The 14,586-nt window shown below is 43.8% G+C and overlaps 3 protein-coding genes across 3 annotated transcripts; 2 read left to right on the forward strand and 1 right to left on the reverse strand.

Moving 5' to 3' along the window:
- The first annotated feature begins 506 nt into the window (after window positions 1–506).
- TMED6 (transmembrane p24 trafficking protein 6) lies at window positions 507–6,760 on the forward strand. Its single transcript, XM_019654629.1, has 4 exons — window positions 507–1,884; window positions 3,134–3,260; window positions 4,560–4,708; window positions 6,356–6,760. The coding sequence occupies exons 1-4, from the start codon at window positions 1,672–1,674 to the stop codon at window positions 6,587–6,589; spliced, it is 723 nt and encodes a 240-aa protein (XP_019510174.1). The 5' UTR covers window positions 507–1,671; the 3' UTR covers window positions 6,590–6,760.
- Window positions 6,761–7,049: 289 nt separating this feature from the next.
- NIP7 (nucleolar pre-rRNA processing protein NIP7) lies at window positions 7,050–9,864 on the reverse strand. The gene is made up of 5 exons (XM_019654638.1): window positions 9,759–9,864; window positions 9,546–9,632; window positions 9,318–9,456; window positions 8,426–8,566; window positions 7,050–8,216 (listed from the first exon to the last, which is right to left on the reverse strand). Exons 1-5 carry the CDS (start codon window positions 9,812–9,814, stop codon window positions 8,097–8,099), a joined length of 543 nt encoding a protein of 180 aa, XP_019510183.1. The 5' UTR covers window positions 9,815–9,864; the 3' UTR covers window positions 7,050–8,096.
- A 130-nt stretch (window positions 9,865–9,994) lies between these two features.
- Window positions 9,995–14,576, forward strand: COG8 (component of oligomeric golgi complex 8). Its single transcript, XM_019654618.1, has 3 exons — window positions 9,995–10,463; window positions 11,683–11,890; window positions 12,636–14,576. The coding sequence occupies exons 1-3, from the start codon at window positions 10,075–10,077 to the stop codon at window positions 13,599–13,601; spliced, it is 1,563 nt and encodes a 520-aa protein (XP_019510163.1). The 5' UTR covers window positions 9,995–10,074; the 3' UTR covers window positions 13,602–14,576.
- The last annotated feature ends 10 nt before the right edge of the window (window positions 14,577–14,586 follow it).

Consider the following 14,586-nt stretch of genomic DNA (forward strand, 5'->3'; position numbering starts at 1 on the left):
CTGCAGTTACAAGTTGAAAACTACACAGCATTAGTACCAATTAACTACGTGTTTTGGAGTTTGGTACTACTGGTTTTCTATCAATTAACCTCAAGTGAAACTACAGTGAGATCCTGATTTCCTCTCAGTCCAGCCACCTCCTCTCAATCTGGTTGCAGCTAGTTGTGGTTTCCCGCCAAACTGAATCAGGATCCAGACGCTTTTCTCAGCTCTCTCATCGTTAAGATGGTGGGTGCTCTCTGGGTAGAAGAATGACACTGCATTTAGGGGAGCAGACTGTCCCAATCAGTGTTTCTCAAATTTGAAAAATGCAAGGTCCATTAACATTTTTTAACATAACTTCAGTGTTATTTCTATTATATTACTGAAATGTGTTCAAAAAGCCTACCGCTTCTATAGAACTACAATATAAAACTTACCGTGTACTGATGACTGTTTGCTAAGTCTGAGTCACTGCTCACGACACGAGTAGTGTTAGGATTGTGGCAGTGGTGGGACTCAGGTGGGGGTACCTGTGCTGCTGTGCACTGGGAATGATCCCAGACTCTCCCGTCTTCACTTCATAGAGACTGCTGCAGGGCCACCATGCCTCCAGTGCTGTGATATCAGTTGGCCTCCGTGAGAACTGAACACAATTATGAAGTCTGTGCTTTGCTTATTAGCTGTGACAGTTAAAGTATCACCACTTGGAGTCAATGCAATGAATTCTGAAACAACGCTTGGTTAGCTGCTAAGCTGTTTTGTTTTTTACGATTATGGCTGAAATAAAAACATCTAGACATAGTCAGGACTCAGACTGACAGAACACTCCTGGTGGGTAAGAGCGTGAGGCCCACTCAAGCCCCTGCTGTGCCAGCTGTGCTGTAGGATGGTGGGCCAGCCACTGGAGTCTGAGCATCCATTTCCTCTCTTACGACGCAGTAGGTAATGGTACCTCCCTTGTAGAGCTGTTCTGAGAATAAAGTCAGATGCAGGTCAATCTCTTAGCTCAGTGCTGGCCATGAAGTCAGTGGGTGCCAAAGAGTTAGATAAAAGAAGAAAGTTTAAGGGTTTCAACAATATAATGCTCTAAGTTGCTTTGGCTAGCTTTAGATGAGGAGGACTAGCAGTGTGTGTGGGGGAGGTGGTGGGGGGGTTGACCACTGTCTTTCGCTCACTCTATTCATCCATTTAAATGTTTGCAAGCACTTTCATGGTGTGCTTTGCTCTCTCAACGGTAGCGCTGGGCAGAATCCATCGAAACAGATGTTGCCTCATGTGTCTTATAGGAGCAATAGGTATCCTCTAGCAATTTGATAGGAGAAAAACCTCCCCAACCAACTTCTGTCTGTAGAGTCAGATGGGTGTAAATAAATTTCCTCAATGTTTATTCCCAAGAACTGAAAAATGACAGCCAAAAGCAAGGATGGAAATACTCTTCTGAAGTAGATTCTGTCTACAATAGCACCCATGAAGTAGGTTTGTAAGCCACTGAGGTTTTGAGGTGAAAGCAAAAACTCTTCCTGTGAGCCCAACATGGGGGTAACTGTGCCAGTTCTATGGAATAGCTGTGTGGCCCTGAAACTGGCCTGTGACTCGTGCAGTTAATGATTACCCCAGCAGTTATCTAAAACTACTTGGTTCCACTGGGCTGCAGGCAGTTCACCTGCAGAGGAGTCTCCAGGAACCAGCATGTTCCCTTTGTTCTTTGGGGCTGGACTGGTGGTTCTGAACCTAGTGACCTCTGCTGGGAGCCAGAAGACAGAACCCCTTAGTGGCTTTGGGGACCAGCCGCTCTTCCGGGGAGCAGATCGATATGACTTTGCCATCATGATCCCTCCAGGAGGCACAGAATGCTTCTGGCAATTTGCCCACCAGACTGGATACTTTTATTTCAGTTATGAGGTGGGTACTTGGGCTCCTCTGGCCATACCGAGGACTTGTATTTTGTTTCCTTTTTGTAAAGTGAGGCAGGTTTTAGCCTAACATGAGGTTCTGGCTGTCTGTTATGCTGTGATTCCCCACTTGTTAATGAAATGGACCTGCAGTTAGACAGAAACTCTCGGATGAATAATCACTAAAACATATGGCTTCTCAAATTGGGGTCTATGAGAATGTGCTCAAAGGCATCGGACGAACAGGGTGCCTCTTCCTAGAGAGGTAATCATCACATTTACTGGGATTTGGAGGTGACGGGAAGAGAATACATTTTAAAAATATTAAAATATAGATATGGTGATACAAAGTCAAATGGAAAGTCACATGAACTTTGGAGACAGACACAGAGATTTCAAAGAAAGACGCGTCAGTTTACAGGTGCGGGAGAGCAACACTCACTCTCTGCCTTTAGGGGTAATTCTGGCAAATTGGAGAATCACTGGCTCAAGGTTTCTCTGTTCAGCCCTGTTCGTGTTAGGAAGGTAAATGTTTTCAAGTTGCCTGATCACAGGCCCATTACTTTCATCCATCCCATAGTCTTCCACCTCAGCGCCCAAGGACAGTCTGCTCAACAGTGAAGTTAGAGGCTGTCCATTTCCTTTGTTCTTATCTTAGAAACCTGTTAACTTTTTAATTTGTTTACACAGTAATAGATTATATATACAGCTCTTACCCCACTCCACTGTAACTTAAAACTTAGCAGAGCTTTTTCCTTATCTCTAAATTTGCCATAGAAAACTAGCTACTAGTCAGCATACTGTAGCCTGGGCTTATAAAGACACAGCCTGGTGACAAGTGCCTATCTGAGTGTCATTATTTGCTGTCATCCATCAAATAAGCCCAAGTCTGGGCCAACATCAGGGAGCTCAAAACCAAGCACGTTCAGTCAAGAACTCTACAACCAGAATCATACACACCAACTGATATACACCCCAGCTGCATGGTCTGTGACATGTCTTAACGGGAGTGCTAGAGGTATTTGGGGCAATTCTTTGTCCTGCAATACTGTTTCCAACATGGCAAAATGTTCAGCTTTGCCGTCCCTCCCCACACCCCGCCCCCAACACTACTGTCTCAATTCAAATTCCCAGAGGAGGTTAGGCAGTACATCCCTAACAGAACCACTATGCTGATGATCATGGGATGTCAATCTGACTACTCAGCAAGCTTCTTGGTGATACAGCAGGGGCTTTTCTCCTTTAATGTGTTTTGGCAGGTTCAGCGGACCCTGGGAATGTCACATGACTGGCATGTTACCGCCACTGCACATACCCCACAAGGCTTCCTCATAGAAAACTCTCAGAATGTTCGGGGCCAGATTAACTTCTCTACTCAAGAGACAGGTCTGTTTTCGTCACCACAGCTATTATAATCATAGGTTTCTTTGAAATTGGGGAAATGATGAAGTATTGAAATTAAGTACCTGAGATGTAAAAGCCGTGGCTTTTTCACATAATGATGGTAAAACAGAAAAAAATTTAGCCTTCAACACCAAAAACCAATTTTCCTGAAGACTGCCGACAGTCAAGGATATTAAGCCACAGTCCACTGGCACTTTGGGGACAGAGTCTCCAGGTGACAAAGTATTATAACACCAGGGAACTGAAGCTCAATTTTCTCATCATCTCCAAATGACCAGATTATGAGAAAGTGACCAAACAGACCCATTTATGACACAGAATTCCAATTAATAAATTTAGGATGGGATAGCATCTCTTTCCAGTAATCAGAATAATTAAGCCAGTTACCACAAAACAGACTCAACAAAAGAAATGCACGGTCATGAAAAATACCTATATTCCACAACAAAACACTTCCCTAGTCACCAGCAAATTGCTACAGCCAGATGGAACCTGTCCCCACCCTGGAGAGCACCAGTTTTAGTTGCCCTTTCTACCAGCCAGGTGTGCAAAACAAGATGTTTCCCAACAGTGATTCTCAACAGGAGCATAAAACAATAGTTCACTGTAGAGCACAGCATATTCATTCAGCATTATAGGATATTTAGCATCTTTGGCCACTCCATGCCAGTAGTGCCCTCCAATCATTTCGACAGATCCAATGCCACACCTTTTTAACCCGGCGCCTCCCTCCCCACCCCCACCCTCACACAAGGGGAGGCAAGCCCGGTTGAAAATTAGCACCAGTACATAACCCAAACCATCAGTCCCTGTACAGACCACCTTGCAGTTAGTTACTCTGGCAGGATGGCTTCTTTCACTCACAACACATTGATTTTTCCCCTAGTTTCAAGTTCAAGATGGTATCTCCCAGCTCTAATGGTGAACAAGAAGCAAACACCATGCTCTTAGTTTCAACACAATTTGTTGAGAAATTCCTTAGCAAGAGATATGGGAATTTAGGTTGAAAAAGAGGGAAGATGTTATTTTCTTTCCAGTATAGAACTAGTTAGTAGTATTTGGCAGAGCAATTATAAATAACATTTCGTAAAGTAAGTTTCACGTAAGATCAGTGTCTTTCTTCCACATCAAAAACTGGATCTTTGTACTTGCTAAGTAAAAAGAAGGTGCTAGAGCGCACATTTAACACTGGAGAACGGACATTCCCAAGGAAATCTATGGGTGGGAGAGCAGCAAAGGGTGGGGGACCAAAATTTGGTAATGATCTAAGAATTCCTACAGGTTTTTATCAACTTTGTCTAAACAATCAGCAAAATCACTTTGGTTCTGTGCAAGTGTACCTCAATTTTGGAGTCTTCTATGAGGGGCCTGAAATAGACCACAAACAGAATGAAAGAAAACAACTGAATGATACTCTGGATGCAATTGAGGTAATTATTTTGTGGGAGAAACTGATTTTAAATTTAGAGGAAAGATTAAAAATATAGGAGTAATATCATTTGAACCGAGGGCTCATTTGGGTACAAACCAAACAGGTAAGGAGATTTCAAACCTTTAATTTTTAAGACTTGGAGCTCTCGAAATTCCTCATTTGTTTTATACTAGGGGTGGGCAAACTACAACTCACAGGCCAAACCTGGCCTACTGCCTGTTTGGTTTTTTTTAATTGAGATATAATTCACCATTTAAAGTGTACAATTCAGTGGTTTTTAGCATATTCCCGAGGTCCTGCAGCTATCACAAGCATCCAATTCCAGAACAGTTTCATCCCCCACAAAGAAATTCCATACCCATTCATCACTCTCCATTCCCCATACACCCAGCTCTCACTCGTCTACTTTTTGTCTGTACCAATTTACCTATTCTGTATATTTCATATGAGTGGAATTATACAATGTGGCCTTTTGTGTCTGGCTTCTTTCATTTAGCATGTCTTCAATGTTCATCCACGTTGGAGCATGTATATCTCATCCCTTTTTATGGCTGAATAATATTCCATTGTATGGATAGATCACTTTTATTTACCCATTCATCAGCTGATGGGCATTTGGGTTATTTCCAATTTTTGGCTATCACAAATAATGCTATAACATCTGCATACAAGTTTTTGTGTTACACATGTTTTCATTTCTGTATATATAGTAATATACTCTGCTGGGTCATATGGTAACTCTGTTTAATTGTGAGGAACTGCTGTTTTCCAGTGGCTAAATCATTTTACACTCCCACCGAAATGAACGAGGGTTGCAATTTCTCCACAACCTCACATGTTGTGTTTATTAGCCATCCTAGTGGGTATGAAATAGTATGTGTGATTTGAGTTGCCTCCCTAATGTCTAATGACACTGAGCATCTTTTCATGTGCTTGTTAGCCATTTGTATATCTTCTTTGGAAAAATGTCTATTCAAACCCTTTGCCCATTTTAAAATTGGGTTGTCTTATTGTTAAGTTCTAAAAGTTCTTTTACATATTCTGGATGTAAGTCCCTTATCAGATATATGATTTGCAGGTATTTTCTCGCATTCTGTGGGATGTCTTTTCACCTTCTTACATCTCCTTGATGCACAAAAGCCCACTACCTGTTCTACAAGTGAAGTTTTATTGGAACACAACCATGCTGATTTGATTACATGTTGTCTATGACTGATTTTATACAACAATGGCCGAGTTCAGTAGTCGCGAGAGACTGTATGGCCTGCAAAGCCTAAAGTATTCACTATACTACCTGGCTCTATAATAAAAAGTCTTCTGCCATACACGAAGAGCTGAAGACATCACTCAGATGGGCAGTGATGTGAATACATATCTAAATCTAGAGATACTCTGGAAGGGCTCTCAAGCTTTCACATTCAAGTTTTGCATTATAAAAAAATTTTTTTACGCGCAGGCCATTTTTTCATATACGGCAAAACTACCATTTATTAACAACTATACTAGCCAACCTATTACATATCATAAAGTCATATGAATAAGTTACTCAACTTTCAGATAACAGGTTAGTGCTGCTGAGCACACAGGTGAGGCTAGATGGGGGGTAGGGAGGAGGCCCGTCCTTATTTCATTTTCTGCCCCACAGGAAAGTACACGGAAGGTACAGAACAACATCTTTCACATGTGGCGATACTACAACTTTGCCCGCATGAGGAAAATGGCCGATTTTTTCCTTCTCCAATCAAACTATAACTATGTGAACTGGTGGTCGACAGCCCAGAGCCTTGTCATTATTCTTTCTGGGATCCTGCAGCTGTATTTCTTAAAGCGTCTCTTCAATGTCCCAATGACTACAGACACAAAGAAGCCAAGATGCTAAGCTAAAATAACTACAGCCCTGGCCCTTTTCTTCTGGGCAGAAGTTGGTCAAAGCTTTGGTGAAAGCAGCTTTGTAAAGTTATTGACCAAAAAACAAAACCAACAAAAAGAATTTCTCCTCTTAGAAAGTTTTAGTCTATTGCTGTCATCTACACAGGCAAATGGCAATAAAGGAATAAAAATGTGTAAGTTTTGATACTGGCTATTTCTAAAGTATGCACTAAATGCTACCATCAAAATACTGTCATCATACAGTGGTCCCTTAACCTTCACTAAGAGGTTAACACAGAACCTCGGAAGAGAGAAGAGTTGAAAAAAATGGGATAAAAACATATAAAACCCAGTTTTATATGTTGCAAACAAAAACAGGAGTTGGTAGAATGCTTTTTTGTAATTGAAAAATGTTTTATTTTTAGAGATGTCACCTTTGGAATTTAAAATAAGCAGTATATTCATTAGAAAATGTTTTACAATACAGGTAGTTTAAAAAATTTTTGTCTGAAATGTTTTTCATTAAAAAATATTTTAATCATTCTAAAAATGATTTCAAGAGGCATGGGGAAGGATGGAGGAGCTGAATTATTATTTCAGTGGTTTTGTCCAGTCCAGGAAGGTAAGTAAAGATTCATAAGGAAAATTATGTTTTAGGAAACCAAGTTGATGAAAATAACATTCATTGTCATACCAGATCTCAGAACAAGAAAACAGCTTGTAAAAACCTAGACAATATAATCAAAATATACTCATAAAATCCTACTCTTAGTAACAGAAATACTCAGTATGTGCAACATAAAAATAATTCTTACCATTTATTCAACACCTATCATTTGCCAAGCACTGTGCTAGGTGCTTTACAATCATGATTTCTAACTCTAAAAACCATCCTTTGGTAGATGATTAAAGCTGTTTTTTGAAACAGATGAAGAAAATGGAGCTTATTAACATTTAATGACTCATCTAAGGCATCATATAGCTGGTAGGTATCAGAACTAGGGTTTGAATCCAAGTTTTTCCCACACCACAGAGCACCTACCATATAGAAAATTAGCAGAATAAACTGTTATTTTACCCAAATTTCATTTGTAAAATCCCAGATATGGCCTACTATTCTGTTACGGCGATATCTATCTTTCATAATATAAATAAATAATTAAGAAGATCCATTGTGTTATCATGAGCTTGGAGAAATGTTATCACAGATAACAATAACAAGCTACTCTTGTCCTCAATTCCAATGATCAGTTCCTGTTACTCAAAACAAGAAGCACTCTGATTCAAATATAAAACACAGTATTCACAAACACAAAGATCCAAAACTTCATTTTTGGGCCATTTCTGCTTAATAAGAATCCAGCCTGCATTTGTCCATAATAGAGAGAATATTAAACTAATAAGTCCCTGAAAAGGTCAGTGTTGATAAAATTCAACATGATGGTGGAGCCTACACAGACACAGGAAACAAAGCTAGGCCCCTCTACACAGCCATAAGTCCTTGCGATGATTTCGTTTTAAGTCAATGTCTCTTCATGTCGCACATATTCCCCAATGTCTGCTTGATGAAATACCACAATCGCCATGGGGTCTACTTTCCTGCAGTCTTGTGTAGACTTTGCTGCCACCCCAAAACCCTGGGATTCAAAAGAAGAGATACTGATTCACTCAAGTCATTCAATAAGCATGCATTGAGGGCTAGAAATAACAAAGACGAAAAAATAACAGTTCTTTGAGAAATTCAAAAGCTGCTGAGAATTTAGTCTCTCAAGCGCACGGACTGAAAATACATCCTTCTTGAATAAAAAGATACTTAATTTTTCTAACAGTTACCATCAGTACTCACCAAAGGGGTGTCTGCCATGGAATACACCACCACTCCTTGGTACTGAGAAGTATTTTCAGTGATTCGACCCAGTCCAGATTTCAACACATGGTTCCCATACAGAAAGGACTGCTCTGCTCCAGGCTTTATCCACACTTTGTACTATAAAAAAGAGAATTAAATTCAAGAAACATAAAAATGCTAATAGTTCTTTCATGAGCCGCCATGAGTGGCCGTCCAATGGCCAGCGAGGGACTGCCTCACCCAGGAAGAGTGCAATGATAATACCAACATGGGCCAGTGAAGCGACATCCTCCACAACTAGACTGAAGAACAAAAGGACAGCAACTTGTCTGTTCCCATTCCCCGATTCCCCAATGATGTCCCCTCGCCCAATTCCCCAATAAAGTCTTTAAAAAAAAAAAGCTAATAGTTTTATATCCCTGCAAATAAACTGGCTGCTGGATCTGTCATTAACTTTTTGAAAAAATTTTTAAGAAAGATGCATGAGTCCCTGAAATTGTTCACCTCCTAAAGGGAACTGCCAGGAGGTTCTTCCCTCAACTCTACAAGCAACTTCTCCCATGGACAGTTTAACAGCTCTTTTTCTGGACTTCTTTCTGGCTCTTCATCACAGCCACCTATTCGTTTTTCCATCTTCATTTGGGTTTGTACAGCCTTTGCTCCTTTGCTGGAGATAATTAGGGCTATTCAGCCACATAGCACTCCTGCCCCAGAGCCTAAACATAGGCAAGAAGCAAGACACGTAAGCATCTCCACGTGCTGGCAATGACCCCCAGCACTATCAGAGACTCCATGGCAGAGAAGCTGCCCAATTATCTGAGTCCTGAGGGGGCCTTCATCCCCGACTTCCTCCATTCCCCAGTGGCCGACTGGAAACCACCCCACAAACCTTAGCATAGGGTGCAAGGTAATCCAGAGCTGTGATGTGCAACCGGAATTTGTGGGTCTTAGTGAATTTTCCAAAGCAGGTTCCCAGCGACACCAACTTGTCACCGGAGATGTTAGCAGCCAATTTCAAGATTTTTTCACTAAAGGGGTAAAGAAGAAGAAAAGTGTCAAATAAGGACGCTGGTGGGACCCCACCCGGGTCCATGCTGCCCACCCGACCCCGCCTCACCTCACGTAATACACCCGGTCGTTGTGCAGCCTGAAACAGTAGGTCCCGTCGGGCCTGTCGACCAGCAGCTGAAGATTCTCCCCGATGCTGCAGGCAAAGGGAAGACTGACTGACGGCTGCGTCCGAACGGACTCGGACCGGCCCAGCGCCCAACTCCACCCGCGAGCCTTCCCGCCATACACACGCTCCCTCTTTGGTCCCGCATGCTCTTACTACTTTGCTATCTTTTCAAACATGACACGGGTCTCCTCTTCAGTCAAAGGCCGCATTTTCCCGCTGTTGGATACCGAACCCTCGTGCCTCGGTCGCCGGAAACGGAAGTCAGACACCCGCTGCTCCCTGGCAACCCCAAAGCCCGCCTCTGTAGCCGCTTTCCATTGGTTCCCCACGCCAGCGCCCCCGTCGGGGAAAGAAAGCCGCCGGATAAGAAACCATAGAGATCGGAAGTGTACACCAATTGCTTCCGGTCTTAGATTCGGAGCCCCGGCTATCTCTAGGCCGGAGGGGAGGTGACGTTGCTGCTAGGAAGATGGCAGCGGTGGTGACAGTTCCATCCTCAGCTTCGGCCTCCGCCACGGCCACCGCAGCAGCTCTTGGGGAGGTGGAGGATGAAGGGCTCCTGGCATCGCTGTTCCGGGACCGCTTCCCGGAGGCCGAGTGGCGGGAGCGGCCCGATGTGGGCCGCTACCTCCGAGAGTTGAGCGGCTCCGGGCTGGAGCGGCTGCGGCGCGAGCCCGAGCGCCTGGCGGAGGAGCGGGCCCAGCTGCTGCAGCAGACGCGCGACTTGGCCTTCGCCAACTACAAGACCTTCATCCGCGGCGCCGAGTGCACCGAGCGCATCCACCGCCTGTTTGGCGACGTGGAGGCATCGCTCGGCCGCTTGCTCGACCGCTTGCCCAGCTTCCAGCAGAGTTGCAGGTGTGGCGGCCCGGCGCTAAAGGGGCTTTTAACAACTGTAATAGCTGACGTTTACCATGATAGAGATAGCTAACGCTTGCAAAGCGCTTACATATCATGTTCCAGGCTCTCCTCTGAGCATTTTGTTAGTTCATTTAAGCTTCACAACAGAATTCGAGGTAGGTACTGTTTTTCCCACTATGTGTATGAGGAAGTTTAGACACAGAGAGGTTAGTGGCTGTCCAAGGGCATAGCTAGTAAGTTTCCAAGTCAGAATTGGAACCTAGCAGCACGTCCTTCCCTCACAGGGCTGTTGTTAGCACTAAATAAAGAGAATCCATGCGAAGCACTTATCATTGGGTCTGACATACTTAACAGTCTACAATTGGCAGCTTAATATATATGCATATTTATGTAAACATATACAAACATACATAGACAAAACACATCCACACAACAGCTCAAACCGGAGGTCATCTGCTCCAAAACTTTCACTGATAGGAAGCGGTCAAAGAAATCCTATTTGTGGGTAGCAAAAACTATTAAAAAAAAAACCCTCCTTTTGAGCCATATTCTGCCTCCCTACATCCTCAACCTATTATCACTAATTCTGCCTTTCATGATAAATTTTAAGTTTTCTTTAGAGCCTTGGAATACTTAACAATAGCTTTTGTACTTTTCCATCCCCTTGAATAAATAGAAGACTTTATCATAAAGCAGATCTGTGCCATTATGGAGAAGAAATAGAGACTGTGATGGTAACTAAGAATATATTAAGAGACTGAGGAAACTTGGGGATAAGCTTGTAGCCTCTAGGCTAGTTAGTTCATTATTATGAAAATAAGCATAGCTAATAAAGGAACATTTACTCTGTCGGGTTCTCTGTTAAATGCTTTACACACATCATCTCATTTAATCCTCACATCCTTATCAGGCGGGTCCTATTACTATTTCACCAGTAAGGAAAGTTAAGAGAGTGTAAGTACCTTGCCACAGCTAGTTAAGTGGCAGATCTGGGTTCAAATCTTTTTATCATTTATTTGTGTGTGATCTTGGACAATTGCTTAACCTCTCTGAGATTAAAGTTTCCTCAAGGGTACTTACCGCATATGTTTGTTGTGAAGATTAAATCAGATAAACCATCCAGCCCAGTGCCCAGTTCAGAGTAAATGCTTGGTAATTATAGTTAAGGTTTGGGTGCAGAGCAGTGAGTGACCAACATTCTCCTTACTGTTACTAGAAACTTCGTGAAAGAGGCTGAGGAGATCAGCTCCAACCGCCGGATGAACACCCTGACTCTAAACCGGCACACAGAAATCCTGGAAATCCTAGAGATCCCTCAGCTGATGGACACCTGTGTCCGGAACAGCTATTATGAAGAGGCCCTGGAGCTTGCAGCCTACGTGCGCCGACTGGAAAGGAAATATTCCTCCATCCCTGTCATCCAGGTAGCCGTCTTGCCTAGAGAGGACTCAAACTGAGTCCTGTGTTCATCACTGAACTTTTAGGCAGAAACTGTAGGTAAGCTCCTTGCATGTTTCACATTAGTTTCTGCCAGCCAGGAAGGCTTGAACATAAACGTATATATTCACCCAACTGAGAAATCCTAATCTGTGTGCCAGGCACTGATCCAGATGCTGGGAGTATGGTGTGAACAAAGCAGACAAGGCCCTGGCTCTCATGAATAAGCTGATAGTTGGCAAATAAATGAAAAAACAATGTGATCATCTTTCAGATAGTAGTAAGTGTCTGGAGAAAACAAAACGGGAATGGGGCAGAAGGAGACCACTACTCTAGGGAGAGTGGTCAGGAAAGACTCTTCTGGAGAAAGAACATTGAAGCTGAGACCCAGGTGATGAGAGGGAGCCAGCCACATGAAGATGTGGGGAGACAGCGCAAACCAGAAAGTGGTAAGAACAAGGCCAAGGAGGGAAGTTGGAGTGTTTAAGAAATACAGAGACAGCCAGTGTGATGACGGCAGTGAGCAAGGGGAGAGCATTAGGAAGCAGGTGAGGCAGGAGAAGCAGGCGGAGCCTGTAAGCCACAGTGAACCTGTACACATCAGCTTTAGGAAATCTACTTCAAATGTCAGGAAAGCAGTGGGAATGTTGGTCTGCAGCATTCAGGGTTAGTGGAATGGGTTCCAGGGAGTGTCTTTTCCAGCATGGTATGACTCACCCTCCATTTTGCCAGGGCATTGTGAATGAAGTGCGCCAGTCCATGCAGCTGATGCTGAGCCAGCTGATCCAGCAACTGAGGACCAACATCCAGCTCCCCGCCTGCCTCCGTGTCATTGGCTTCCTGCGGCGCATGGACGTCTTCACCGAGGCCGAGTTGAGGGTGAAGTTTCTTCAGGCCCGAGATGCTTGGCTCCGTTCCATCCTGACTGCCATCCCGAATGATGACCCCTATTTTCACATCACAAAAACCATCGAGGCCTGCCGTGTCCATCTGTTTGATATCATCACCCAGTACCGTGCCATCTTCTCAGATGAGGACCCATTACTGTCCCCTGCCGTGGGTGAGCACACCATTAATGAGAGTGCCATCTTCCATGGCTGGGTGCTGCAGAAAGTCTCACAATTCCTGCAGGTGCTGGAAACCGACCTTTACCGGGGGATAGGTGGCCGCCTGGACTCTCTGCTGGGCCAGTGCATGTACTTTGGGCTATCTTTCAGCCGAGTGGGAGCTGATTTTCGGGGCCAGTTGGCTCCTGTTTTCCAGCGGGTGGCCGTCAGCACCTTCCAGAAAGCCATTCAGGAGGCAGTGGAGAAGTTCCAAGATGAAATGAACTCCTACACCCTCATCTCGGCTCCAGCCATCCTGGGTAGCAGTAACCTGCCTGCTGCTGTGCCAGTCACTCAGCCAGGGACCCTGCAGCCGCCCATGGTGCTTTTAGACTTCCCACCCCTTGCCTGCTTCCTCAACAATATTCTGGTCGCCTTCAATGATCTGCGCCTCTGCTGCCCCATAGCCCTGGCGCAGGATGTGACTGGGGCCCTGGAGGATGCCCTTGCCAAGGTGGGCACAGACTGTTGGCTCTCTACTGGGACCTTTGGTTACAGGAGGCCAGATTTTGGTCATAAACCAGTCAACATGAGACTGGTGCCTGCTGACTTAGAGAGGTTTAATGTGGTTTTCGAGGTTATTAATAGCTGAGCAGCTCTGGTTAGTCCCCCTGCATGGGACCTAAAACAATCCATGAAGTGGCTCTTCTATAGTAATGATACAGTAATGTATTAGTTTTCTACTGCTGCATAACAAACTCCCACAAGCATAGCAGCTTAAAACTACAGACCTTTATCATCTTCCAGTGTCTGTGCATCAGGAGTTCAGGTACAGCATAACTGGGTCCTCAGCTCAGGACCTCACAAGGTTGCAGCCAAGGTGTTGGCCAGGCTGTGGTCTCATCTGGGGCCTGGGGTCTCCTTTCAAGCTCTCTCACATTGGCAGATTTCTGTTCCTAGCAGTTGTAGGACTGAGGCCCTCAGCTAGAGGCTGCCCCACTCTGTAGGCAGTTCATACTGTGGCTTTTTGATTCTTTAAGGCCAACGGAAAAGCACCTCTCCTGCATGAATCTCTTAGGAAATTCCTCGACCCTCTTTTAGAAAGGCTCATCTTATTAAGTCAGGAGTGGATACCAGGGGACGGGAATCACAAGAGCCATCTTAGAATTCTGCCTAACACAAGTAATACTACTGCTAATATCCTAGTATGGTGCACCTTTTTTACACATTTAAACCTTTAGATATTGGGATGATTCTTACAGTTGATGACATCTTATAATCACTGTCAGCCAGGTGGCAGCTGTGATGTGACTGTATAAAATCTTTCTGTTGATACCCTCCTGTAAGAGCAAGAAAACATGAGCATTGAAGATTTTTAGAGTCAATGAAATTCAAGTAATAGTAATCAGCTAATATTTATATGGAACTTACCCCATGCCAGGTAGAGTTCATCATACTATACACATACTAATAATCCTCACAACCCTATGAGGTAAGTCCTGTTGCTGACCCTGTTAAAACCAAAAAAAGAGAACTGCTTAGCTAACAAAACTATACTTACTGTTATTTTAGAAATAATTGTGCTAGGAACATACAAAGAAAAATGATCTGTTGTGCTGCTTTGAAAGTGAATGGGA

This window comes from Hipposideros armiger, unplaced genomic scaffold (genome assembly GCF_001890085.2).
Source record: "Hipposideros armiger isolate ML-2016 unplaced genomic scaffold, ASM189008v1 scaffold_9, whole genome shotgun sequence".
NCBI lineage: Eukaryota > Metazoa > Chordata > Mammalia > Chiroptera > Hipposideridae > Hipposideros > Hipposideros armiger.